The sequence below is a fragment of the Gouania willdenowi genome, chromosome 12 (assembly GCF_900634775.1).
Source record: "Gouania willdenowi chromosome 12, fGouWil2.1, whole genome shotgun sequence".
NCBI lineage: Eukaryota > Metazoa > Chordata > Actinopteri > Blenniiformes > Gobiesocidae > Gouania > Gouania willdenowi.
In genome coordinates this window covers 7,769,513-7,795,195 of record NC_041055.1, presented here as the reverse complement: position 1 = coordinate 7,795,195, position 25,683 = coordinate 7,769,513, and the positions used below count along the sequence as shown (strand labels likewise).

The following is a 25,683-nucleotide window of genomic DNA, read 5'->3' as shown; positions in this document are numbered from 1 at the left end:
TTTCAGGTATTTGCTCAGCAAACAGACAGTTCACAGGAGATTTAGAAGAGTTTAGATATTCTCTTCAATATATTTCTGATGATGGCCATTACAGAACCCTGTTTAGGACCAATTTCTAGCTACACCTGACAGGTCAACCAACACTTTAGCCTCAAACAGTAGTGTCTAAACCAGAGATGGGCTACTTTTATCACAGCCAGATTATCTGATTTGAGGGCCAAATTAATGTCAGCATTTAGAATAATGACCAATCTGAGCATTAATACAGGAAACAACAAAGATTTGTGTTTCTCATTTTGCATATTTCTCAAATTTTGTGTTTTTAGTCTTTTTGCATATTTCTATTGTCGTTTTTTCATCCATTTTATAATTGTATATATTTTTCTCTCATTTTGTGTGTGTTTGTTTTGTTTAATTCTGTGTAGTGTTCTAGTCGTTTTGTGTGTTTTTAGAGACATTTTGCATATTTCTATTCTTGTTTTATATGTTTATCTGTTGTTTTGTCTATTTCTCTTATTTTGTGTGCATTTGTCGTTTTGTTTAATTTTCTGGTCGTTTTGTGTATTTTTAGTCATTTTCTGTATTTTGATTGTGGTTTTGTCTATTTTGTTATCATTTTGTTTATTTTTCTCATTTTGTGTGCTTGCTGTTGCTTTGTTTTATTTTGTGTATTTTTCTGGTCTTTTTGTATGTTTTTAGTCATTTTCTGTATTTCGATTGTGGTTTTATATATTTCTCTATCGTTTTGTCTGTTTTTGTCATCATTTTGTATATTTTTCGCTTATTTTATGTTTGTTGCTTTGTTTCATGTTGTGTATTTTTCTGGTCGTTATGTGTGTTTTTAGTTATTTTGCATTAGTCCATTCTTGTTTTATATATTTTTCTGTCATTTTGTATACTTTTCTCTTACGTTATCTTGTTTGTTGTTGCTTTGTTGTGTGTTTTAGAGTCATTTTGCATATTTCGATTGTTTTGTTATTTTTGTTTCATTTTGTGTTTTTTTCTGGTCATTTTTACAGTCATTCTGCGTATTTTAATTGTTTTATATATTTATCTGAGGTTTAGTGTTTTTTGTTAGCATTTTGTATGTTTTTCTCTTATTTTGTGTGTGTTTGTTGTTTCATTTCATGTTGTGTATTTTTCTGGTCGTTTTGTGTGTTCTTAGTCATTTTCTGTATTTCGATTGTGGTTTTATATATTTCTCTATCGTTTTGTCTGTTTTTGTCATCATTTTGTATATTTTTCGCTTATTTTATGTTTGTTGCTTTGTTTCATGTTGTGTATTTTTCTGGTCGTTATGTGTGTTTTTAGTTATTTTGCGTTAGTCCATTCTTGTTTTATATATTTTTCTGTCATTTTGTATACTTTTCTCTTACGTTATCTTGTTTGTTGTTGCTTTGTTGTGTGTTTTAGAGTCATTTTGCATATTTCGATTGTTTTGTTATTTTTGTTATCATTTTGTGTTTGTTTTTGCTTTGTTTCATTTTGTGTTTTTTTCTGGTCATTTTTACAGTCATTCTGCGTATTTTAATTGTTTTATATATTTATCTGAGGTTTAGTGTTTTTTGTTAGCATTTTGTATGTTTTTCTCTTATTTTGTGTGTGTTTGTTGTTTCATTTCATGTTGTGTATTTTTCTGGTCGTTTTGTGTGTTCTTAGTCATTTTCTGTTTTTCGATTGTGGTTTTATATATTTATCCATTGTTTGGTCTATTTTCTTCTCTAATTTTTTGTGTGTTTGGTCTCCTCTATACACTCAATGGTGGTGGTAAAAGCAGAGAACTGACATGGAAAACATCTCTTGGTGTGAGCTACAGCACATTCCTTTGTTCTAGCAGGAATATGAACCTAGACTATCATCGTCAGTCGTATATGTGGTTAGCAGGGCCCCTATGTGACAGCAGAAGGACATTTATTCTTCCTTTGGTTCTCAGTCAGATGAAGAACAAATCAAACTGAGGCGACATTCCATTCTGCTCAGACATTCTCACGCTGCTGCTTTCCCTCAGATCCCAGCGTAACCACTTTGGTTTTTAACAGAGACTTCTCAGCCATGAGACCACCAAACGTCCCCAGAGGGAAGCGACGGGGTACCATCAATAGTATGTATTAGGTACACTTTTAGTGTAACTAACATTTCTGTTTGAAACAGTAAGAAACTACGTTCCTTAGTTTTGCTTTCTAACAATGAGAATTAAAAAAATTAAATAAAAAAAAAGAAGCATATTTCTAAAAAGTTTTAGAGTCACAGCGGGAGTCATCAGTGTGACTTAGTGAGTCCTTTACATTGAAAAAAAGCGTCTTGATTTGGCGTTCGTCCAAGGAAGCTTTTCAGCATGACCATCCCATCCACAGAGCCCCCCGTCTCCAGTATCACCTTTCTGTATTCTTTGCCCACCTGTGGACCAAAAAAACACACGTTGGTGCACATTTTGTCATGTTACAGCCTTTTCATTACACATAAAATCATTAAAAAGCCAATGTTTTAAATGCAGTATATCTACTAAAAATAAGAAAAACTAAAGAATTATTGACTTCAAAACTATGTCCCAGTTTTGTTAACATGAGTAGGATTATGAAAAAATATTTATAATTCCATGGAAATCTCTAGAGGGGTATTTCATCAAAGTGTTCTTAGTGGAGCGGTTTAAATCTGGTTTATCAAAGCCATCTGACCACACTGGCTTTTCCCATTCCATCAAACTCTTCTCAGCTTGAATATCACTGTCTTAGCCAAGCCAGCTGACAGTGTTTGTCTTAAAGTGATTATCCAAAGGATGAAAAGAGAGAGAGAAAATTCAAAAGTGAACGTCTCGATGTCCCTCCCTAAACAGCTCCACTTCCTCCTCCTGCCTCTGCCAATCTACCAGAAGCCACACCTCCACTTTTGTCTACGCGCATAGCGGAAGACAAATCAGCGCATTGATATAGGTCATCGTTATTCTTTTGGCGATGGACATTTCTGAGGTAAAAGCTAAAATCATATTTAAATCTTTATTAATTTTGTCTTAGAACAACAATTATTGACTATGTGCTACAAGGCTAACGTTAGTCATCTTTGCTACAATCAATCGTTGCAGCTAAACTGTCAACTATAGTATAATCCTTTTTTCTTTAACCTGGCACAATATGTGTTTTATAGCTTAGAGTTTGTATATGGCAGAGTCTGACGAGGGTACACCCGCTTGATCGTGACTGATAGCTATAATTTAGATACAGAAGATACATTTTAAACATCACAATCAAGTTAACTACAAAAACTACACATTTATTGTTAGAGTACCATAACCTTGCACTAACTTGCAGTAGTAGAAGTAGTAGTACAAGTGATATGACAGAAAATGTAGTAATTGCATATGTGTTTTTCGGTAATTGTCATGTGAATGTAAATAAATCGATGTAGTTACATAACTGGAGAGCAAACAGTATTTTTCATTTGATGTGAATAGATGAAGAGTAATAGGCCCACAGTAAACCTGTAAGTCTATTGTTTGCTAGCCAAATCAACATCTTGCTAATGATAACCTAGCTATCATGCATGTAAATTGATGACAATCCAATTTCTGATGGTGTTTAACACACCTAAAAATGTGCAGTATTGTTTTTCACTAATAAAACACTTATGGTAGTTTGATTAAATCAAAGTCTGTTCAGAATCCATTTAAAAGCCGTAAGTCACTCCACCTTTGAAAAGCAAAGATGTTTGTCACCGCAAACAAGCTTTGTACCCGGACATTTCTTTTGTTTTATTGTTTCGTTGCTTTATACGTTGGCAATCGTGGAATGGGTAACTTTGGAGTTCTAGAGCGCTCCTCCATGACGCTATGCTGCTCAGAGTGATACCCGTTTGCTGTTGTGACGTGCGGCCTCGTTTCCATGTACAGTTTACGCATGCGCATTCATTTTGATTGACAGTCTCTGCTACAGGAAGTCAAAGCCAATTGGCTGGGCAATCGCAGCGAGATTTTCAATTTGTATAGGGGTCTATTGGATGAAGGCGGGACTTCTATACATTGACGTATATGAATGACCACCGGCAGTAAACCATAGTAAAAGACTAGTTATGCATTTTTTCGCATTTCAAAAGAATGATACATTAACACAGATTTCTCAGAAACTCCGGATATCAGCTTTAAGTTCACGTCTTCAGAAGACCAATAAGATCAATCACAGATTCAATGATCAGAGACGTGAGGGCGACCGTGGCTCAGGTGGTAGTGGGTCGTCTTCTGATCGAGAGGTTGGGGGTTCGATCCCAGTACCTGACTATGTGTCGAAGTGTCCTTGGGCAAGACACCGAACCCTAAGTTGCTCCCAGTGGTCGACTAGCGCCTTGCATGGCAGTCCTGTCCCACTGGTGTGTGAATGTGAGAGTGATTGGGTGAATGAGCTGATATGTAAAGCGCTTTGAGACTGCTTCAGTGTGGTGATAAAGCGCTATATAAAATCAAGTCCATTTAGTCCATTTACACACTGCAGCTTTTACTGTGAGTAAACAGCCAATAGAAACCAATGCCGACACCAACAGGACGTGACATCATCTGTTACTGAGCAGTGAGAAGAAGAGGACAACGGGAAAAAGGACACATTTAAGAAGTTTCTGTGGTTTGGACATGACAAAAAGGAGTAAATGGTTAAAGTTGGTGTTATTTAGTCAATGTATCATAGAAAACAACTGAAGCATGTGATAACACACGATCAGTGTGTGATCGGTGTGGGTTTTTTTTAACACCTGTCAGCGATTTAAAAACAGATGATGCAGTAACTCACAATTAAACAACATGTAATTTATGAGACTTGTGAGTGTTTGATGAATAGTTTCTTGGAACTCAGCACTAAACATTAAATTCAGATGAACTAAGGGAGCAGCACATTGCTCACCTTCAGAAAAAGTGATAATGTTCATTGAGTTTTTCATTGGGGAGCCTTTGCTCTGCCTTGTGACTGTCCCTGAACAGTCATTATTAATCTCTGGATCCTCAATGAATGGACACATTTCTACCATGCGGTAAACGGAGGCGATGGATACGTACGTATATTTACATAAGCATATTATTACTGATGGTTTACTTTAAACATATGAACACTGATCGTCTCATAAACACGTAATAAGACACTGATTCTATTATCATTTGAATCAATTTAAAATCATAATTATCATTCATTTCCTTTTAAATTACCACATTAAAGCTGTAGATGGTGAGAAAATGTAGAATAGAAGGGTTTTTGACTCATTTTTTTCCTATTGTAGATGTTTGTTGAGTGTTTTAAAGCATCACTAAAGGACTTCTTTCAAAATGATGACATGGTTTCATATGAGTGTCTGGAAGTTAAACCTTGTCGGGAACAGGTTTGTGCCACAGACTGTTACTATGGTAACTAAGGTGTTGTCTCTTTATTAAAACGGCCATTCCAGTTAGAACCCGGCTTAACTGAGCCGGACTCTCAGGTTAAACCTGGACTTAACTCTGAGCTGGGTTTGATGAAATACCCCCTGGTTTACCACCAAATGATTATCATGTCTCCAACAATATTTGCCCTATTGGAAAAAAACAGTAATCATTAAAACAGTTTCTGAAACCTAAGATGTTTTACGTTACAACCAATACAATGTCATTACAGTTTTAGTTACACATGCAAGGGAAGGCTTTGAAGCACTAACTTTGTTTGGCAACAGCGTTGAGGAAAAGCACAGCAGAGTAAAGAAAAGAAAGCAAAAAATACTTTTTTTTCTTTTTTAATTGGAAGATAAAAAAAAGTGTTCAAACTTTACAGAGGATAGCTGCTTACTTACCTACTATACTCATACATACAGTATAGGCTCTCAACTTGTGGGTTTGGGCCCAAAATAGGGTCACAGACCCATTTTCAGTGGGTCGCAGGCAAAACACATTAAGAAATTCTTCTTTTTAAATTTTAGTTTTTGATGAATCTAAATGATTTGAGAGAAAAATTGCAATTTTTCTCAATTTTATTATTCTATAAAGGATTTTGGTTATAAATCCAGGAAAATGACTACTGTATTATAACAGCGTGACTATTATATTATAAAAATTTCTATGTATTTTAGTATATTTGTTTTAAATATCACCTCTGCACACTGAATAGATGTCCCCTACTTATTTATTTGCGCAGTTGGCAACATTCAGGATACTGAAACATAAAGGTCCTACCTTTGGATTCATGATGCCTTCGTTTTTAAAGCGGCTGAAGAATATGTCTGCTGAGTAGACTTCACTCCACAGGTAGCTGTAGTACTGACCGTCGTAGCCTCCAGCCAAGTGGCTGAAACTGGCCGTCATGTTGGTATCTGTGAAAAAAACACGTTAGCGAGCAGAGAAAAATGAAGCGTCAAAACATACTTACACTAGATGGGCTGCTTGGTTAAATAACGCGAGTTAGCTAACCACCTAGGCACCTAGCTTGTCTCAATTTGATGAATATACATTAGCTACCACTAGATGGGTAGTTTGCCATCCACCTAGCTAGTAGCTTGCCTGAATTTAAGGACCAAACATTAGCTGGCTGGTTAGCTAGCTAGCGATTTGTTCATTCCTCAAGTTAAGAGATATTGCCACATGTATTTTCTGTATGTATGTGAGGGAAAAAAAAAAAAAAAATCAGGACTTACATTTTTTTTTTTAAACAATTAAGACAAAATTAAATAAATAATAAAGACCAAAAAAAGATAACCATAGATTTTTTTTTAAAAAAGTGCTCTACAATTGTGTGTTTTTTTTCTTCCACTACTAGATCTGTTTTTTGTTTTAACTTTCTTCCAGTGGCCCTAATCCTCTTCTGTGGTTTTCACTACAGCTTTGACCCCAGATATTATTTATGTAAAAATCATCATGCTAATTAAAAAGTTATTGTGCACACATACAACACTAAGGCTAAATCAGACCTGGTGTAGCAGGGACTCCCAGGATGTCCTGGTAGTGCTTTGTAAACACTTGGGCTGTGTCTGCAAAGGAGCTGCTGTGAAGCGTCTGATCCACTTTGCTAAGAACAACCTGACGCAAGTTCATCAGACCTGGCAACATAAAAAAAAAAAAAAAAAAAACACAAAATGAGAACTTTAATATCTGCAGGATCAGAATAAAAAAAGTTCATCTTGTTGGCAGATGAAGAGTCTGACCAGTATTAGCGACTCTGGATGCGATCAGCTTGTCCAGCAGATCTTCTGGTATCGGGCTTCCATCTTTGTAGTGACGAGACATTCTCCTCAGGGGCTCCTTCTCCCAAACCCAGTTCTCAAGCATCTGAGATGGCACCTCTACAAAGTCCGTCTCCACCAGTGTCCCACTGAACTCTGAATAAGTTGCCTGAAACACACCAGCGTTGGAACAGCTTTGTTATTATCATCATTTACCATGAAACTCACAAATGTGAATCCATGCATGTTCACAGTCTACCTTGGAGCAGATTTCGTGCATGACGTGGCCAAACTCATGAAAATACGTTTCCACTTCATGATGTTGGAGCAGAGATGGCCAGTTTTTTCTAGGTTTGGTAAAATTAGCCACCATAGCTGCAACAGGAAGCCTGCGTTTTCCATCAGGGCCCCTGCCCCCAGGCTGGAGCCCGAAACAAGCTGCGTGGCCGTATTTTCCTTCCCTGGTTAGATATTAATAAAGCAAGTGTTACAAAAAACAGGGAATTTTTTATCAAATGAGAAACAATACAATTAAATAAAACCCAACATAAAAATATGCTAAAATAAGAAGAATTAAGCTAGGCTAAAATATGCTAGCTAGATAAGCTGGAAGAGATTCATTCAAAAACACGGACGTTAAATTACAATGAGATAAACTTGCTTGATATTCAAACAGATAAAATAAAAGGCCAATGAGAAAATCTAGAAAGGATTAATTCATAAACAAGATTTAGATTAAACTAAGATTAAAAAGGTGATGATATTCTGATCGAAACAAAAAGCGATGCTAACAGCTATGCTAGGATAAGAATTAGGATAGCCTAAACTATGCTAACCGGATGAACTACTAAAGATTTAAACAAAAACATTGAAGATAAATTAAGATTATAATAGAGTGGATGAGGTTAAATCAGAAAATAAACTATAAACAACAACAAAGCCAAAGACAGGCTAAGATGGGAATGAAACCATTGGTAAAAGAGTGGAGGAGGTAGCGTCTGTTGAAATGTTCGTAAATGAGTAGATGAACTTCATTGATTAATTGGCTGGTTCATTAATTGTTTGATTGATTGATTAGCTAAATAATTGGTAAATAAGTAAAGTTTGTTTGGATTATTAATGTGATCAGTTTATGTTTTTGCTGATTTGTAAACTATTTAAATGATTGCCAGGTTGAGAGGCAGTGCAACTCAGTTGACGTAAACAAGACAAAGACAACATGTAAAGCGAAGCATGACGAATAAACTAAATTACACCTCAAAACTCATCGATTCGGATTAGCTTTGACCTGCTAAAACTAACTACTTTTAGCAGAAAAACTCCCATTATTACATGTACTCTTCTCTTTTTATCTGTACTTAAATTGTAAAGCATTGAGTTATTTGAAAAGGGCTATATGAAATTAACTATATATTATTATAATTATTATTATTGTTATTAAACCTATGATGAAATGCATTGAAACTTGTAAAAAAAAAAAAAAAAAAAAAAAAAAAGTAAACATTTCCATAAACAGGGTTTTTTATCCTTGGGGTCGCCTGAAATGTCCAATAATTGATAATTTTTTTTATAAATTAAATCTTTATTTTAGAAATGTTTAAATTATTGTTCTTTTACAAATTAAAACACAAAAAACAACTATTCTATACTTTCGCTTTGCCGAATATAAATCTTGTTCATAACTAATAATAAAATGCAGTATAAAAATATCTGCGCTGAGTTATACAGTATTCTAGAAAAAACATGTCTTTAGGGTCGCCAGAAATTCTTGTTATTAAAATGGGGTCACAATCCAAACTAGGTTGGGAACCACGGCCATAAAGACTAAATTTAATCAGGAAAAAAAAAAAAAGAAAATTCCTTAATAGAAAAATTTGCTCGACTACAATTATAGTGGAATTAGTAGGCTGAAACTTTGTTAAAGTCCGTGTAAAGTAGAAATAAACGTGTTATGAGTTTGTCACACCACAGAAACGTGTCATTGACCACTCAGGCAAATTTGAAAGATGAAAAAAATCACTACGTATATAAAATTAGGTCTTAAAATCATGAAAAAACAAGCACTTCTCTGCTCTGAAACGCTGGGGGCGTGTCAGTTCGAGGTGATGGAATCACGTTCACGAGCAGGAAGGGCGCCGCCTCCGTGTACTGTGTCTATGGGAGAGAGCAGCGTGAAAGCGGCTCCAGCGTCGATAGTGCTTCTCCCATTTGTTTTCCAAAAGTGCTCGATCGGGCCAAACAGGGTGTCAGCGGAAAGGTCTGCTCCGCCCGAGTCTGAATATGGACGTCCATCTCAGGTAGACCCCCCACCCTACCCCCCCACCCCACAAGAACGTATGTGGTTTTGTTTTGGGCTAGGGGCCGAAATGCGCTCGCTGGAGGCCACGAAAGTTTGGTGTGCTTCAGCAGCAGGGTCGGGTTTATGCTAATGATGGCTCCGTTACGTACCGCGGCTATAATTTCTGACCCACCCATTAAATCTTGAACACAGAAACAATTTGTGAAGCCGAGCTCCACAATTACATTATAAATGGTTGAATGGCTTTGTACATGTTTTAAGGACCTATTTAATATGTTTAGAAGAAAATGGCTGGATTTGCTTTACACAGACTAACTTCAGTTTGAATCTTTCGTGATTTTTGACTACATGAAGTTCCTCGATTGGTTTAAAAATTTAAGAATAGATAAAATAAAATGCCTTTATCATCCTGCTTCAGAAAGACTTCACACATCATGATTAGTAACACGTTCACCAATCATCACCTCGGATGCAGGTCCAGGTAGAAGTGTCCGATCTCCTGACCGGTGTCCGTGTCCCGGGCCGAGTACAGTTTGACGTCGTGGTGCCACACGTGTGCGTGTTCCACCTCAGAGAAGGTGAGGCCCAGCAGCTCCTGGTAGATGCTGAACAGGCCTTCTGTCACCACATGAAGGGGGAAATACTCGATCAGCTTGTCCTTGTTCACTGCAAACTTGCACTGCTCCACCTGGTTCATGTAGTAAGGAAGATCCCAGGCGTTGATGATGCCATCAAAGTGCTGGCCTCTCATCAGGCACTCCCTCTTCTTCAGGGCCAGGATGTATTTCCTCTCTTTGATGCCGATGGGCTTCAAGGTTTCATAGAAAGTGTCTGTAAAAACAGTTGGATATGTTCACAGGAGGCTCTGAACCGACTGTCCCGAGGTTTAGCTTGAGTCAACTACAGACTCTGAACAGGATAAACATGTAAAAAAGATGACACCAAAGATAAATCATAACAGCCCACATTAATAAAAAAAAAAAAAAAAAAAAAATGCAAAAAAAATAAATAAATAATGAAGGATTATCTTACATTTTTATCTTGAGTTTGAAATGAAAGGGAAACTTTAAACACCATTTTGTTTTGGAATAGATTAGAAGCCAACAGTAAAAAACAACAAAAGACTTTAAAATATTTTTAAATATTTACTTGACAACGATACAGCGATACGATAACTGCGACCAAAATGGTCGCATATGCGAGTATTTTTTCAGTGTGTGCGAGTGAAAATTTTATTTGGTCGCATCTGTGCATGTTCGTATAGGGTGACGTCATTTTATATGGAGCGGCTGAACGCTTCGTCACGTCCCACGGAGTGCACTTCTCTTTCTCTCTCTCCGCGCTGCAGGATTACCGTAAAACCGTCTATAAACAGGCACTGCAAATTGGCTGGCGGCTAGGTTCACCGAGGATTGGGTAATGCAACGGTCAATAAGCGTATAAACACCAATGTGCTCCTTTGGAGTGCGCGCGGGCCGCGAATGAAGCCAGGCATAACGAGCACGCTCACATTGAGAGCAGCAGTAAAAAGGAAGAATGTGCCGAGCACAGTGATAGAGCGTACACGCTCATCAGAACCATCATGGAGGGACCAGAACTGATGGACTATGATACCAGGCCAGATGTTCAGCTGTGGTTCTCCCAGGGCAGGGGTCTGCAACCGAGGCTCTGGGGCCTAATGTGGGCCTTTGACTCTTTTGCAATGGCTCTCTATAGCCCTAAAAAAAACTATTAAAATAGTTATTTTTTTACAGAGGCCTTAAGTTTGAAATCACTGGTAAGATAATTAAACCAACAAAAACACTATTCTGGGAAAAAATTGAGATTCTAATTGTGTGGGTGATGAGCCGGTTTACTATGCATGCTTTATGTGTGGCAAGCAAGAATGAGCAATTAGCATGTGTTGATCACATGATCATGTGTTCAAGTTACTTTTTGTAGCCTTTCAAATACATCAACTAAAAAAATCTTCTTTATATAACATTGTGTTCATGTAAACTGAGATGTGTAAGAATTTGAAGATGCAAGATACTGTTTTATTTCTTGATGTCAATTTATTTTATTTCCATTTACATGATCAATATAAATCACATCAAATTAAATCAAACATTATTCTATATAATTTTAACTGTATAGAATTTAATACACTGTATTGTCTTCAATGAGAAGGTTTAATCCAGGCAAAATGGTTCCTTGTAGAGTAAATGTTACAGACCCCTGACCAGAGGAAGAGGGTTAGGAGACCCCACTATGAAAGCTGGACCCTCTGAATTTAATTCCATGGGGTGAAGAAATGCAGATGCTAAGTTGGTTATGCTACAGTTAAGTTAATTCAAGTACAGCATTTCTGCAAAAATAAAAAACAGAATAAATGTAACCTGTTATGCTTTGCTGTTATTTAAAAAAAATTGTTACGTCTTCTTTTAAAATTATATAAAATAAATGACCTGTTAGTTCAGCCACTGCCACCACTGGAAAAGTTAGTGTAGAGCCCTGTTTAGCCTAGCATTAACATTAACTAACATTAGCATTAACCTAGCATTAGCTAACATTAGCATTAACATAAGCTAGCATTAACATTAACCTACAATTAGCCGAGCAATAGCTAGCATTAACCTAACAATAGCATTAACCAAGCATTAACAAAGCAAAATTAGCTAAATTTAACGTAGCATTAACATGAACTAGCATTAGCATTAACGAGCAATAGCATCAATCTAGAATTACCAATAACCTAGCATTAGCTAACATTAACAATAATGAGCATTAACATTAGCTAGCATTAACATTAGCTAAATTTAGCCTAGCATTAGCATTTCCATCAGGTATTGTATTGTTTAAAATGTTGAAACCCCGTTGTTTAAAAAGAATTCCGATTTATTTTGGTTTTTATCTTGTTTTCTGTTTGGTTTTTGATTGTCAATGTTGCAAAATTGCGAGTGAAGGAAGTGACTCCACGCATGCGTTCAAAAGATCTGAAAGGATCCACTCTGTGAAAGGATTAGGTAGTGACAAGTAGCAACAGCATAAACTAGCACTAACCTAGAATTAGCATTAACCAAGCATTAGCTTAATATTAGGATTAACTTTGCACTGTATGAGCATTTGCCTTGCTAATAAACTGTGAAACAATGCAGAAGACATGATAAAAATTGTTGAAATAAGTTGAAGGATCTGAAAAAATCTCCCCGCCTCCCATCTTTTTACCTTTGTCGGGCAGGAAAATTATCATCTCATCCAACAAAATATTAATGCCAGAATACAGAAAAACATGAAAATGTACAGTAAAAGGATTCAGCCTGGGCGTTCCTACAGCAGGAGAATCTGATGCATTCCTTATGAGGGACAGATCATGTATTACTGTATATCTTTCAGACACAGGACACGACCAGGTCTTCCATTTGCTTTCACAAGCAATAAATCCCTGCCTGCTACACAACTTACATGTGGAACACACACTGTGCGTCTCAAAGTTCACTTTCCTGCCTCTGTCAGAGGATGCAAGTTTTATGACTGCACGTGTGTGCATGTTTACATATGCGCGTGTGTGTTTGCGTGCATGTGTGTGTGTCTGAGGGGCAATATCAAAGCAGACATACCGAGAAAGTCAGACACATTGCAGGCATTTCTGGCCATGTTTATCTCCAGCACATAGTTAGCGTGGCTGCTGTATCCCAATAGGCTGGACACTTTGGCTCTTAGTTGGATCAACTGTTCCAATATTGTTGAGTTTACCTGCAAAACACAGGAGATAAGATACAACATGCACCTGTTATTGGAATATCTGGGAACATTAATAGTAAAATCAAGGTGTTTTGATTTGAATTGCATTACACCAACGAGCAACAAATCTAATTCTCATTCAGCAAGCCACTGCTCAGCAACAGAGCACCTGGCAAATCTATTAACAGAGCAGTAATGCAAGACCATCCCTGGTAATTGACCCTTTGGCCTTTTTCCTGTAATGTCAATAACAGAGGTGTGAAACACACGGCACGGCGGGCACGCCAAATGTCAGAATTTGTGGACTTGCAACGGCAATAATTATAAAGCAAACAGACCACAAGTGATACAGAGCTTTAAAAAAAATCTAAAAATTCTATTTTAATATTTAACAATATTAATATTTTTAACAGTAAGTTACATTACTAGTACAGTGCCCATCAGAAGTATGTATTCATATAGTCAGTGGGTAGAGTTGTCAATTATGGCCAAATGAGTACGTGTTTGAAGGTTGGACGTACAAAAACGTGTACATACTCTGTAGTGTTATTATAAGGTATACAGTTGTGTGCGAAAGTCAGGGCACCCCTTTAAAAACAGCATATTTTATATATTTAAAAAGTTATATTCATATTTACTGTCTCTCTGGTATATGGGAAAAAAAGACAATATTGTCAGGAAACATTAATGCATAGTTACATTTTATTTTATAAATTGAACAAAATTACAAAAATGAAAAACATAATTTTGGCATGTGCAAAAGTCGGGGCACCCTGAGAGTTTCAAAGTGTCAGATTCTTTTTACAAGCTCAGACCTCTACCAGCTCATTGGTCCTGAAGCATGTGTCAACAATTGTCATTAGGGAGTGCCAGCTGGTGCCAATTTGAGGGTTTCTTAAATACGGCGACTCCACAAACCTTGTACAAACACTCAGCAACCATGGGTTCCTCTAAGAAGCTGTGTAAGACAGAAAAAAATGAAAGTAATTGATGCCCACAATGCCGGGGAGGGCTACAAGAAGATAGCAAAGCGTTTTCAGCTTGCAGTTTCCACAGTGCGAGGCATATTTAAGAGATGGCAGGTGAGGGGAACTGTGGAGGTCAAGAAGAGATCTGGAAGACCAAGGAAACTCTCGGAGAGAACAGCTCGTAGTCTGGTCAGAAAGGTAAACCAAAACCCACATTTGACTTCAAAAGACCTCCAGGAAGATTTAGCAGACTCAGGAGTGGTGGTGCACCCTTCCACTGTGCGCCGATACTTGCACAAACAAGACCTTCATGGAAGAGTCTGTAGAAAAAAACCTTATCTACGACCTCATCATAAAATACAACGTCAAAAATATGCAACAGAACATCTACAGAAGCCTGATGACTTTTGGAAACAAGTGCTGTGGACTGATGAAGTTAAAATAGAACTCTTTGGCCACAATAAGCAAAGGTATGTATGGAGAAAAAAAGGAGCAGCATTTCATGAAAAGAACACCTTGCCAACTGTTAAATATGGGGGTGGATCCATCATGCTTTGGGGTTGTGTTGCAGCCAGTGGGACAGGAAACATTGCTCGGGTGGAGGGAAGAATGGATTCAATTAAATACCAGCAAATTCTGGAGGCAAATATCACAGCATCTGTAAAAAAGCTAAAGCTGAAAAGAGGATGGCTTCTACAACAGGATAATGATCCTAAACATACCTCCAAATCCACCATGGACTACTTCAAGAAACACAAGCTGAAGGTTTTGGAATGGCCTTCACAGTCTCCCGACTTAAACATTATCGAAAATCTGTGGGTAGATCTTAAAAGAGCTGTGCATGCAAGACGTCCTAGGAATATTGCAGAACTGGAAGCCTTTTGCAAGGAAGAATGGGGAAAAATCCCAAATAATAGAATCCAGAGACTTGTTGTTGGCTATAAGAAGCGTTTACAAGCTGTGATATCTGCCAGAGGGGGTGTTACTAAGTACTGAAGGTGCTGATGCTGTAGGGTGCCCCGACTTTTGCACATGCCAAAATTATGTTTTTCATTTTTGTAATTTTGTTCAATTTATAAAATAAAATGTAACTATGCATTAATGTTTCCTGACAATATTGTCTTTTTTTCCCATATACCAGAGAGACAGTAAATATGAATATAACTTTTTAAATATATAAAATATGCTGTTTTTAAAGGGGTGCCCTGACTTTCGCACACAACTGTATGTGCAGTTCTAAAGTAAAATAGTTTGTGTGATTTCCGTGGTTTAATTCTAATGGACATGTGCATGATAAATTGATAAAGTTTGCACCAATGCTGCAGTTTAGGTAGAATCTGTAATCACCAAATAAGGAACAGTCAAAAAGCATGTTTCCTCAAACGAGAAGTCCACAGGAGCACAAAACTTGTGAAAGAGCTTTAAACTATCTTCCTCTCTCTCTCTCTCACTCGTGCGTCTGCAGTCTAGTGCTACTCCAGGTTTTAAGCGATTGGCTGTGGCCGCACATGTGACTAGCTCGCCACTGTGATTGGCTCCGACATGCACCGGAACAGAGCTGTGCAGTGTTTGGCTCTTGGTGCACACGTGACTAGTGGCTTCGCTTTGCTCGTAGTAGACAATTTCATGAAATTATTCATTAACTGCAGCATTACAGTACAAACAAATGCAACGCTGCACAGCTTTGAACCAAGCTGCAGCTATGCAGCAAGTATGAGCTCTGTCTGTCCCTGAACACCAGATATATGCTTTTATAGATAGACATACATATCACAAAAGGTTTCTGAAAAACAGACTGTTTGTACTGACAGTCGGAGCTGATAGACAGTTAGTGTAGCAGCCTGACTACAGTACAACATGAGCATAAAAAGCAGTAAATAGACTAATATGCAGACATGGGCACTCAGGCAGGGCAGGCATTTGTGGTAATGTAATTTAAAAAGTAGGAACAATTAATCAAAACTGGCAAATAATTTGCATGACCTATTGTGAATGTCATTAAATTGGCAAAAATAAGCATGAAATATGGTGAAAAGAGGTTAAAAGTAGGCTTTACCCTGATCTCATCAGCTATATCAGATCGGCCGACATTTTGCATTTTATGCAATTAATGTGATAGTCTGTAATGTCTTAATTCGCCGATCCAATCAATGATGTCATTGTCCTGATGAAACTTTCTGTAGATGCTCCCATCGCATTTACACCAAAGATTTTTTTGCTCTACGTGACACGGCTTTATTTCACTCACATTTGTGCACAAAGGTGAAAACCTATGCGCGAACGACGAAAATGTCTCTTGGTTGGAGCGAAGTGGCTGAGCGCCGGACTTCTTCAACCTGAATTCATATGATTGGATCGGGGAGCGTGTTTTTTGAAACACACAGATCGGTGGTCGGCCCAAAAATCCCGATTGTGTAAAACCTAGTTAGTGTGCAGAAAAGGGATTGAAATTTGATGGAGAAGTGGTAGAAATTGGAGTAAAAAATCGTAAATATATGGAAGAATTGGCTGAAATTGTTCAAAAAACTCTTAGTTTCTTGAAGGCATTTAGTGACCCCCTCAGTGTCTTGCCACCCCAAGGTTGAGAACCCCTCCACTAGATTACATCAGGCTAAACATGGCCAACAAGGTAAAATATAATAACATGCATGTTTTTGAGCGAGATAAATCTCACTCTGTCACAGGAATGAAAAAACACAACCATGGACCTCTTTACTGTGTGGCGTTAGCTCTATTAGGCTAACTAACCATTAACATAAAGCAATAAAGCATATAATGCCAACGCCTGGCCTCACTCCAATCCACTCAGCTTTCTGATATACGGCCACATATAGAAGCTGCTTTCGTGCACCATAAATCACTGCCACACACACACACACACACGCTTCCACTCCCACGAACCATCAAAGTTTACTTTCCTGCTCCTCCACTGATATTACATCCCTCATATAACACTTCAAATTCAAACTGTAACATTTCTGTAATGTAACAGACGCTATGAACCATGCATGTTTTCATAGTTGTATTAAATACTGACATGAAAAATGAAGGGAAATGTGACCATAGGTGAGTTTTGTGGCGTTAAATAATTGTTTATGTGAGAGAATATATAGATGTAGGTGTATTATAACTAAAGAAGAATACAACAGTGAAATACTCTCTCTCTCTCTCTCTATATATATATATATATAAATAAAATCCAGTTTAATCAAAGCATAACACCTGAGCATTTTATATTTTATTTCAAGATGAATCCCCAGGTTCATCATTACTGCACCCATCATAAAGACTTATTTAGCAAAGTGTGCGACATCCATAGCCCAGTTTAATCTAATATATAGAGGTTGAAAATTGTGGTCACAATTTACTTAATAATACAGCAACTCATCTAAAATGTTGGTAAAAAAAGATTAAAAAAGTATTTTTCATATCTTATCGGCAGTAACAGTGTGAGTTCTTAATGTTATTTATCTGATTGTAAATGCATGTCATTTTTTTTTTTTTATAACTTATCTATTAGGTTGAGGATGCCCCTTCCTGCACATATTGAAGGGATTCTTTTTTGTTCTCGTTCTTCTTTGGTATTTGATTCTTTAATTGATTGTGTTCTTTGAATTATGTGCTGAATAAAGAAATAAAAAAAATAAAAATTAGTACTTAGAAAGAAACATGAAACAATAAATGGTTCTGATCAGTATTGGGCATTTTACTTTAAAAAAGTAATAAGTTACCATTACAAATTACTTCTCCCAAAAAGGAGTTGAATTATTATGCTGTAAAAGTAATTAGTTACTCTGCAAAGTAATTGTGAAGTTATTTTTTATAATTTGTACTATCGTGTTAATTTCATTGACTAAATATTTTTGTCATTATTATATTATTATTATATTTTTGCTGACGAAAACTAAAAAAGAAGTCAATGATTGAGACTAAAACTATGACTAAACTGATTGACATTATCGTCAACGAATAAAGGACGAGAAAAAAAATAGACTGACTGAAATCAAATCAGAAGACGGGAGAGATGTAGCCCGTCTTAAGCTCCTTGGATTATTCACAGCGTGTGAGTTCTGGTGGCTGAGCGTGGCAGGACCAACACACTCAGAGTAACCAATCAAACAATGAGCGAATCTGACGACAATAGCGTGACAAGCGTAGTTCTTTTTCCCTAAACGGAGCTAGCAGACGAAAACAGCGCGTAGTACGGTACAGACTTATGGTTTTAAAGCCTCTTCTTGTTGTGGTTTCATTAATAAATCCACGTCTTTTAAAACAGAGCAGAGTGCAGCTGTGAAGTTCTTCTTAGTGTCAGCAGCCATGTTTGTTTTGATACTGCTTTGTGTAGGGGTTATGACGTTTTTTCCTGTTCGGCTCTCTTCTGCTCGACCAACTCTGCGTGAGCTGAGACTCCGCCCACCCAACCATTGAGCCAATCACCATCACCCCTGCTCTCCCATTATTGCGTCCTAGTTGGCACTTCGTCGTATATATAAAATACAAAATATGTAAGAAACTGACCTCACCTAAGCAATAAGTGAGAACTATCAGCGCCAACTGGATCGACACTTTAAATTTCCAAGATTTTATGAGCAATTTCTATTTAATTAAGGGAAATATGTCGAAATTTGAGGAAAATGTAAGGATTTTCCAAGAATTTTGAGTTTTTCCAACTGTATAACTTTAAGAATGACTGCAATCATGCAATGTAAGCACCAGGTCCTGGACTTTTGGCAGGAAGTTTGCATGTTCTCTTCAAGCGTGTGGGTTATTTCCAAGTAATGCAATGCACTCCCACCGTCTAAAAACCAGGACACAAACTTCATACCCCCTCATTAAACATTGATGTAGTTTACTCCCAAATAGGATTCCAGGAAGCTGCGTTGACAGCTGACCACAGATTGACGATCAGACTCCAGTTACCTCTTTACACCTGCTGTGGAACGCCGTCTCCATCTTCCTCCTGGTTTCAGGGTTGTGACACCTCTTCATCAGAGGGTAGTAATGAGGATACTCCAGCGTCACCTTATACCGGCCGTCCGCAGTCCTCTCCAGGCCGCTCAGGTAGCTGTCAGCCAGCCCGCCTTAGCAAAGAACATGACGGGGGAACATCTGTGAGAGGCTGAAGGCACAGACGCAGATAAACCATCAGAGCTTAGCTTACCCAGTTCATGCTCCGAGAAGACGAGAGAGGTGTTGTCCTCGTTGATGTTCTTGTTGAATTCGATGCAGAGCTCACTGATGAGCTTTGAAGTCACTTTTATTTGCTGGAGAGAAAAAAAGATGAGGAAAGCACAGTTTTACATCATAAAACTATGATTTTCCAACTTTCCAAACTGGCTTTTAATTTGAAACCAAACCAGTCTATATTATTGCCTTTACAACAGTTTGATTAACAACTTTATCATCAATCGACACTTTCACCTGCTTTTAAGAGTCTACACTGACTTAAGAAATTGATGTATCAGAGTTGGGGTCAATTATAATTGTCATTACATGATTGATCATTATTACAATTAACATAACAGCAACAAAACATGTTGCTGTTAAAATTGTCATTGAGTTGTGATTTTCAGTCAAGATACACGAGCAGCCCGTGACGTTGTCATGACGACCATGTATTTTGTACTCGTGGCTGCTTCACAAGGACTTATAGGGGTTACTAGACTTATAATTGACCTTTGATAGAACCAACTACAGGTGAGCTTTAAGTCACAGTAAACTTCATGTAATCAAATCGATTGAATGTGTTGGTAATTAATGATTTTCTACCTCTTGTACTTCTTTGGACAGATGCAAGCCTTTCCTCCGGCCCAGTGTAACCAGTCTATCCAGGAATCTCTTTCCTTCTGGTGAAACGTCAACTTGCAGCTTTGCCTGTCAAACCATAAACGGCCACAGAGTCACACGCTTTGCTAAATCTATTCACCAGTTTGTGCAGCAGGTCAGCCAAGCAGCTAAACACATGACACTGGCTCACACTGCTCATATCAGATTAAATTTCCCCCCTCAGCTGAATAAGAGCCAGAGACGAGGTTAAATGAGGGTTCAAGTCCTTGATCTTTAGTTAAAGCGCCTCATTTGTGGTTCAGTATCAGCTGTTGGGACATTGCCTGACATAAAATGTGAAAATGCTTTAATGCGGACTGATGCGTTGTGATGAATACGCCTCATTCCTTGTGCATTGCTTGTTGATGACTGAGATGACTTTAACACATCATTAACAGAGCTTATAAATCATGTTCTGACTGATGTTTATAATGTTTGTCTTGGAGTGGGTGTAAAATCAGGTCAACCTGCAAAGCCGTGAGGCGTTTGAACACATCCTCGCGCATGCTGATCTCCACGTCAAAGTCAGCGAGTGTCTTGTCTGCCTCGGTACTCGCTGATCGAATCTCCTTGGAAGGAAACACGAACTGAGGGAAGTCAAGGACGTGACGAGATGCTGGAAAAAGCAGATGGAAGCACAGACAGTCTGGATTTGTTTGGATTAAACCAGATAAATTATCAAATGCAGCTGTGCTGCATCTGTACCCAGTGTGCAAAAGAGCTCAATGCCATAGTTGGTCCAAAGCTGCATTATTGCACGTGTCAAACTCAAGGCCTGGGGGCCAAATCTGGCCCTTTAGAGCATCTAATTCGGCCTAAAGAGGAAAGTAAAAATGACAGAAAAAAAACATGCATCATTGTGTAAATTACACAATATTTCAATTGTAAATATCTAAACCCCTCCAAATACACATGGATACAAATTGCACATGCGTATATCATATGATGGCAGTCATTTTTTAAAACTCAAATTGATGAAAAATATTTTTTCAAAATTCTGCATTATTTTGATGATTGTTACTGCAATTAATTTGCAGTAGATAAGCTTCAGAATCATTAATATTCACTAGCAGAGAAATGTAGTGCTCATCCTGTCAGTAGGGGGCAGTAGGTAGCACAATGAACAACATACAACACCTTGTAAAGGGAAAGCAACACACATCTCAGTTGTTAAAAATCTGAACCCAGGTTTAGCAAAAAAAATACTGAAAATGTGACAGAAAAAGAACACAACATATTATGGAAAAAAGCTTTTGAAAAAGAATTGCAATTTTCTGTTTTTAACATTTTTATTGCGGGAATGCAAAAAAAAAATACATACATTTATATACATTTTTGAAGTGACCCTGTTTGTCATGCTGCATGCAAATCTTAACCAACTTACACCATTCAAAGATCCAGATGTTCTGCTCCTTTGTGACCATTGATATCTATGTTGTAAAATGCTAACACTCTTAATTTTAATGTAATTTAAGATTTTATGTAAATAAGGCTGCTTTTGCAAGCCATAAAGTGCTTGATTAGGTCTGTTAGAGTGTGGCAGCAGCTGCTCATGAACTTTGAGGAAAACTGCTGTTAAAGCTCTAATCCTTTTTTTTTTTAGATTAAAATGTTGCTACAATCTTCCCATTTCTTATAATTATACTTTTATATATTAGCTTTAGCTGAGTGTAATCAGAGCCTGCTGCTTCCTTCCTTTGGGCATTCATCGAGTGGAACCTGGTTCGAATCTCTAACTTTGCCCCTCAATGTATATTTGTTAAATCCTCAGTAACTGCTCAATGAGTGAAAGTAATGCTGTTCATTCTCTGTGAATACTGACTACAAATATCTAAGCATTTGATAATGTGTACAAACTTCTGTTCATTGACAATAAACACATACAGCTAAAGGAGTTAGCAATTTTATTTAGCATTCTCCCTTGCACTGTCATGGCAATGCAAATTTTTCGAGTTATTTTACACAAAATCAAATGAAACCTGCAATAAGACACTGAAAATACCCCCACATTTACATTTACAGTATAAACAGTGTTTTCCTGTAATCAGGTGGGCAAGAGCAATGTGAGCTAAGATCAGAGAAAAGATTGACCAATGCCAATGAATTCAAAGACTTACTTACAGGCGTATTCCAGCTTGGCCTCAGCCAACGTCTCCAGTGTGTTTTCAACAGAGACATCGTCTAAGTTTAGAGATCCGACGTTGTCGTAGAACTTCTTCACTCGTGTAATAAGGCTCTCTGTTTGACTCCTGAATTCATCTGGAGAAAGGTCCCACCTCAGGGTGTTCCTCACATGTGCTGCCTCTGAGAAGCTTCTGGCACATTTAACAGAGCCACCAGTGATGGTCATTATCAGGACAGGTTGATACACCCTGAAGGAGAAGAACAAACAAAACATTTATGCAGAGGATGCTGGGGGTGTGCATTGCCATGAATCTGACGATACAATTTACATGTCACAATACGATTTGTCTCAATGTATCCTGAAACTAAACAATACGACAATACGTTGCGATAATGCTGAACGATTAACCTTAGTCGCATCAATATTGAGGTTTTCACTAATGCAATAACCGAACCTCAGATGCTGATGTTTTTTTTCTTCCATCTCCATCATTTGAGTGATATATATGTTCACCAATCAGAATTGCCGAGAACCGCCTTCCTGGGCTGCTGGCCAATCAGAGATGGTTACAGGACACACCCTTGCATGCACTACAGCGAGTCTTTTTTTTTGCTACAGCGAGTCTCTGAGTGCGTTAACTACACTAGGGTCCTATAAAATCCACGTTAACGGAATCGAACAATGAAAACAGAATCTACCGTTGAACTTGGAAATAGACAGAATCAAGTTGAAACGCCGTCACTATAATGCTATAATGCTATAATGTCCTACCCACTCTCATCCTGGCTGCTTCAAACACCACCTAACCACCGTCTAACCTGGCAAAAAACTACACAAATCATCACTGACTCCTAAATCGGAGCTGACCAGTGCCTACTTATTTTTAACGCGTCTGTAAAGCTTGGTCCGTTTCTCGTGTAGCGCTGCTGTGCTCCGTGAAAACAGCAGCAGCTTTAATCAGCTTTACCTGCTCAGAACAACAACATCTAATCAGAGCTACAGAAGATCTGAGGTAAACGTTGTTCTGTTGTTGTAAACGAGACCATTGATGCCAGAGATTGTAGAGTCTGAAACATCGTAAGTTAATGATAACTTCTTTAAAATATTCTGGCCCCTCGTGGTGAAAAACACTTCTTACACGTGATGTGTGTTGCACAATTATTTTTAATCATTACGGTCTGGAATGATGTCATCAGGATCATTTAAATTAGGTTAATTTAAATTAAGTTGATCAAAACTTAATCAATAAACCTGCTCAGATTCAGTAAACCATTGATCTCTGAGGGGAAATTCAGTGACATTAATGCTGTTCTCATACATCTTTATATGACATGAATAATTAAAAAGGAGCAGTTAGATTTGGAAAAAAAAATAAAATGCATATGCATTTAAAAAAAAATATATATATACAGTGCCTTGCGAAAGTATTCGGCCCCCTTGAACTTTTCGACCTTTTGCCACATTTCAGCCTTCAAACAAAAAGATATAAAACTGTAATTTTTTTGTGAAGAATCAACAACAAGTGGGACACAATCATGAAGTGAAACGAAATTTATTGGATATTTCAAACATTTTTAACAAATAAAAAACTGAAAAATTGGGCGTGCAAAATTATTCAGCCCCCTCAAGTTAATACTTTGTAGCACCACCTTTTGCTGCGATAACTGCTGTAAGTCGCTTGGGGTATGTCTCTATCAGTTTTGCACATTGAGAGACTGGAATATTTGCCCATTCCTCCTTGCAAAAGTCATGAGACGAAGGAGGAAGTGAAGTCCGTGACCCGAGATTTAAAGGAAGTTTGGAATCACGGGAATAATATTAATTAACCATGAAATATTAATTAAATGACTTTTTGCGGTACAAAAAACGTTTTCAATATTGACCTTTTTTTTTATTTTTTAAACCCAAACAAACTGCGACACAGTGACGTCATGAACCCGGAACCGGAAGTAGCGCGCTTAATACCGCGCTCTTACCGAGGGAACCGTAATCTTAAGATTAATGTTTTGCTACACCAAATTACTCCAAAATAACAGATACACACACTTGGGATATTTGGAAGCCGATGACAAAGTTTCAGGTGGAACAGGCACCACGTCAGGGAGATATTTGCTCCACACGCACACGCCATCCTTGAATTATAGTAGAGATGATTGTTTAGCAATACTTTTGAAAATAAAAGCAAGATACAATATTTTCCAGCCAAGAACCATGTGGAAAAAAGTCGACGTCTATTTTTGGAACCCGAGCCACAGGTTGAGAACACTACTTTTGTCACCTTAATCACTAGATTGTGTGAGGAGGAAAGTGACCTGGTGAGCGCCTTTGTTTGTGAACTAGTAGGCAGGTGCTGAATGTGGTCAAAGAGTAAATTCTAGAGGCTGGCGCAAACAAAATGCTGATAAAATCCTGACAAACAGAAGCTCAGAATGACTTACACAAGCTAGTAATAATAATAATAATAATAATTTAGGAGATGTAAACAAGCACACAGTCAGCACATCATTTTGCCGTAAGAAAACTAGGGTTTCCCTTAATATAACACAAATAACCAGGAATAATGAACAAGCAGCACAAACACTAGGGAGCCTTTTAAGGTCACGTTCTTTGCATGGTTTCCATGCTGGGTCACGACCCTTCTTAGTGTCAGGTTTCAGAGCTACGTTTAACGAATCTCTAGACTGTTTCAATATTAAATCTCCCACTTTTCTATAGCAATACATACAGTACTTTCAACGGGCACTGCACTAGTATACACAATTCTAACAAAGTATCATTTTAAAGTTTTATAGTTTTAACCGGTTATTATTACTTTTTAACCTCACATTTAGTACAGTTTAAATACAATTGTTTTTTTCTTGGAAAATGTGAAGCAACAATGTGTCTTACTGCATGTTTTCAAAACAAAATCCTTTTTTCTTTACAAATTAAAATGAGTAAATTAAAGGACAATCAAACTAACGTGTGTCATGTTCGTTAGTGGTTGTAACTTAGTTACATTGTTAATCACAGAAAAAAAAAAAAAAAATGTTAACCTCGGTGAAGCTAAAGCACATTAGTAATATTAATATAAGCTCCTACCTGCAAAGCGTTTGGCTGAGCACAGCTTTCAACGCACACATGCCTCCAGCACTTTCATGCGCTTTATCGACTAAACACAAGTTTAAAACTCGCTTTCTTCTTACAGTAACGACTCGGTCACAGTAGCAACACCTTGCTCTCTTCTGCTCTCCTCTTCCACTTCCTCTCCTCCTCTGCCGCCGCGCGAGGAAGCGCCTCTTTATTTCCGCCCTAACTGCGCATGCGCCGAGTCGGAGGACGCGCTCCGTGACGCAGCAGCAGCAGCAGCAGAAGAAGAAGAAGAAGAAGAGCTCAGGTAGGTGGAAGACAACAGCATCTCATTAATAGCCTGTTATTTTTAAACTAATCCCACACTGAGCCGTTTCCATCTAATGCTTCATTCTCACCAACATCTTGTTGTGTCGTCCATCATGTGTGTGTGTGTGTGTGTTAATATAGTGACCATTCTCTGTTGTGGTATTACATCACAGCTCCTGCATCACTGCGTTTACGTGTATCAACAACAC

General features: G+C 37.7%; 2 protein-coding genes across 5 annotated transcripts in view; one reads left to right on the top strand and one right to left on the bottom strand.

Moving 5' to 3' along the window:
- Positions 1–1,682: 1,682 nt before the first annotated feature.
- On the bottom strand, positions 1,683–25,430 carry nln (neurolysin (metallopeptidase M3 family)). Of its 3 annotated transcripts, none has more exons than XM_028462091.1 (13): positions 25,282–25,430; positions 22,093–22,343; positions 20,439–20,587; positions 19,915–20,019; positions 19,307–19,409; positions 19,066–19,226; positions 13,054–13,189; positions 9,919–10,285; positions 7,415–7,616; positions 7,138–7,324; positions 6,904–7,032; positions 6,173–6,309; positions 1,683–2,397 (listed from the first exon to the last, which is right to left on the bottom strand). In XM_028462091.1, exons 2-13 carry the CDS (start codon positions 22,319–22,321, stop codon positions 2,260–2,262), a joined length of 2,043 nt encoding a protein of 680 aa, XP_028317892.1. In that variant the 5' UTR covers positions 22,322–22,343; positions 25,282–25,430; the 3' UTR covers positions 1,683–2,259. The 3 variants fall into 3 exon arrangements, with proteins under 3 accessions (XP_028317892.1, XP_028317891.1, XP_028317893.1); XM_028462090.1 differs by having other exon boundaries at positions 25,178–25,412; XM_028462092.1 differs by lacking the exon at positions 25,282–25,430 and having other exon boundaries at positions 22,089–22,294.
- Positions 25,374–25,683, top strand: part of sgtb (small glutamine rich tetratricopeptide repeat co-chaperone beta) — a 20,673-nt gene continuing 20,363 nt past the window's right edge. For both annotated transcript variants that reach the window (XM_028462095.1, XM_028462096.1), the window contains exon 1: positions 25,374–25,472. The gene's annotated coding sequence lies outside the window, so the exon portion shown is untranslated. The remainder of the gene's footprint in view (positions 25,473–25,683) is intronic.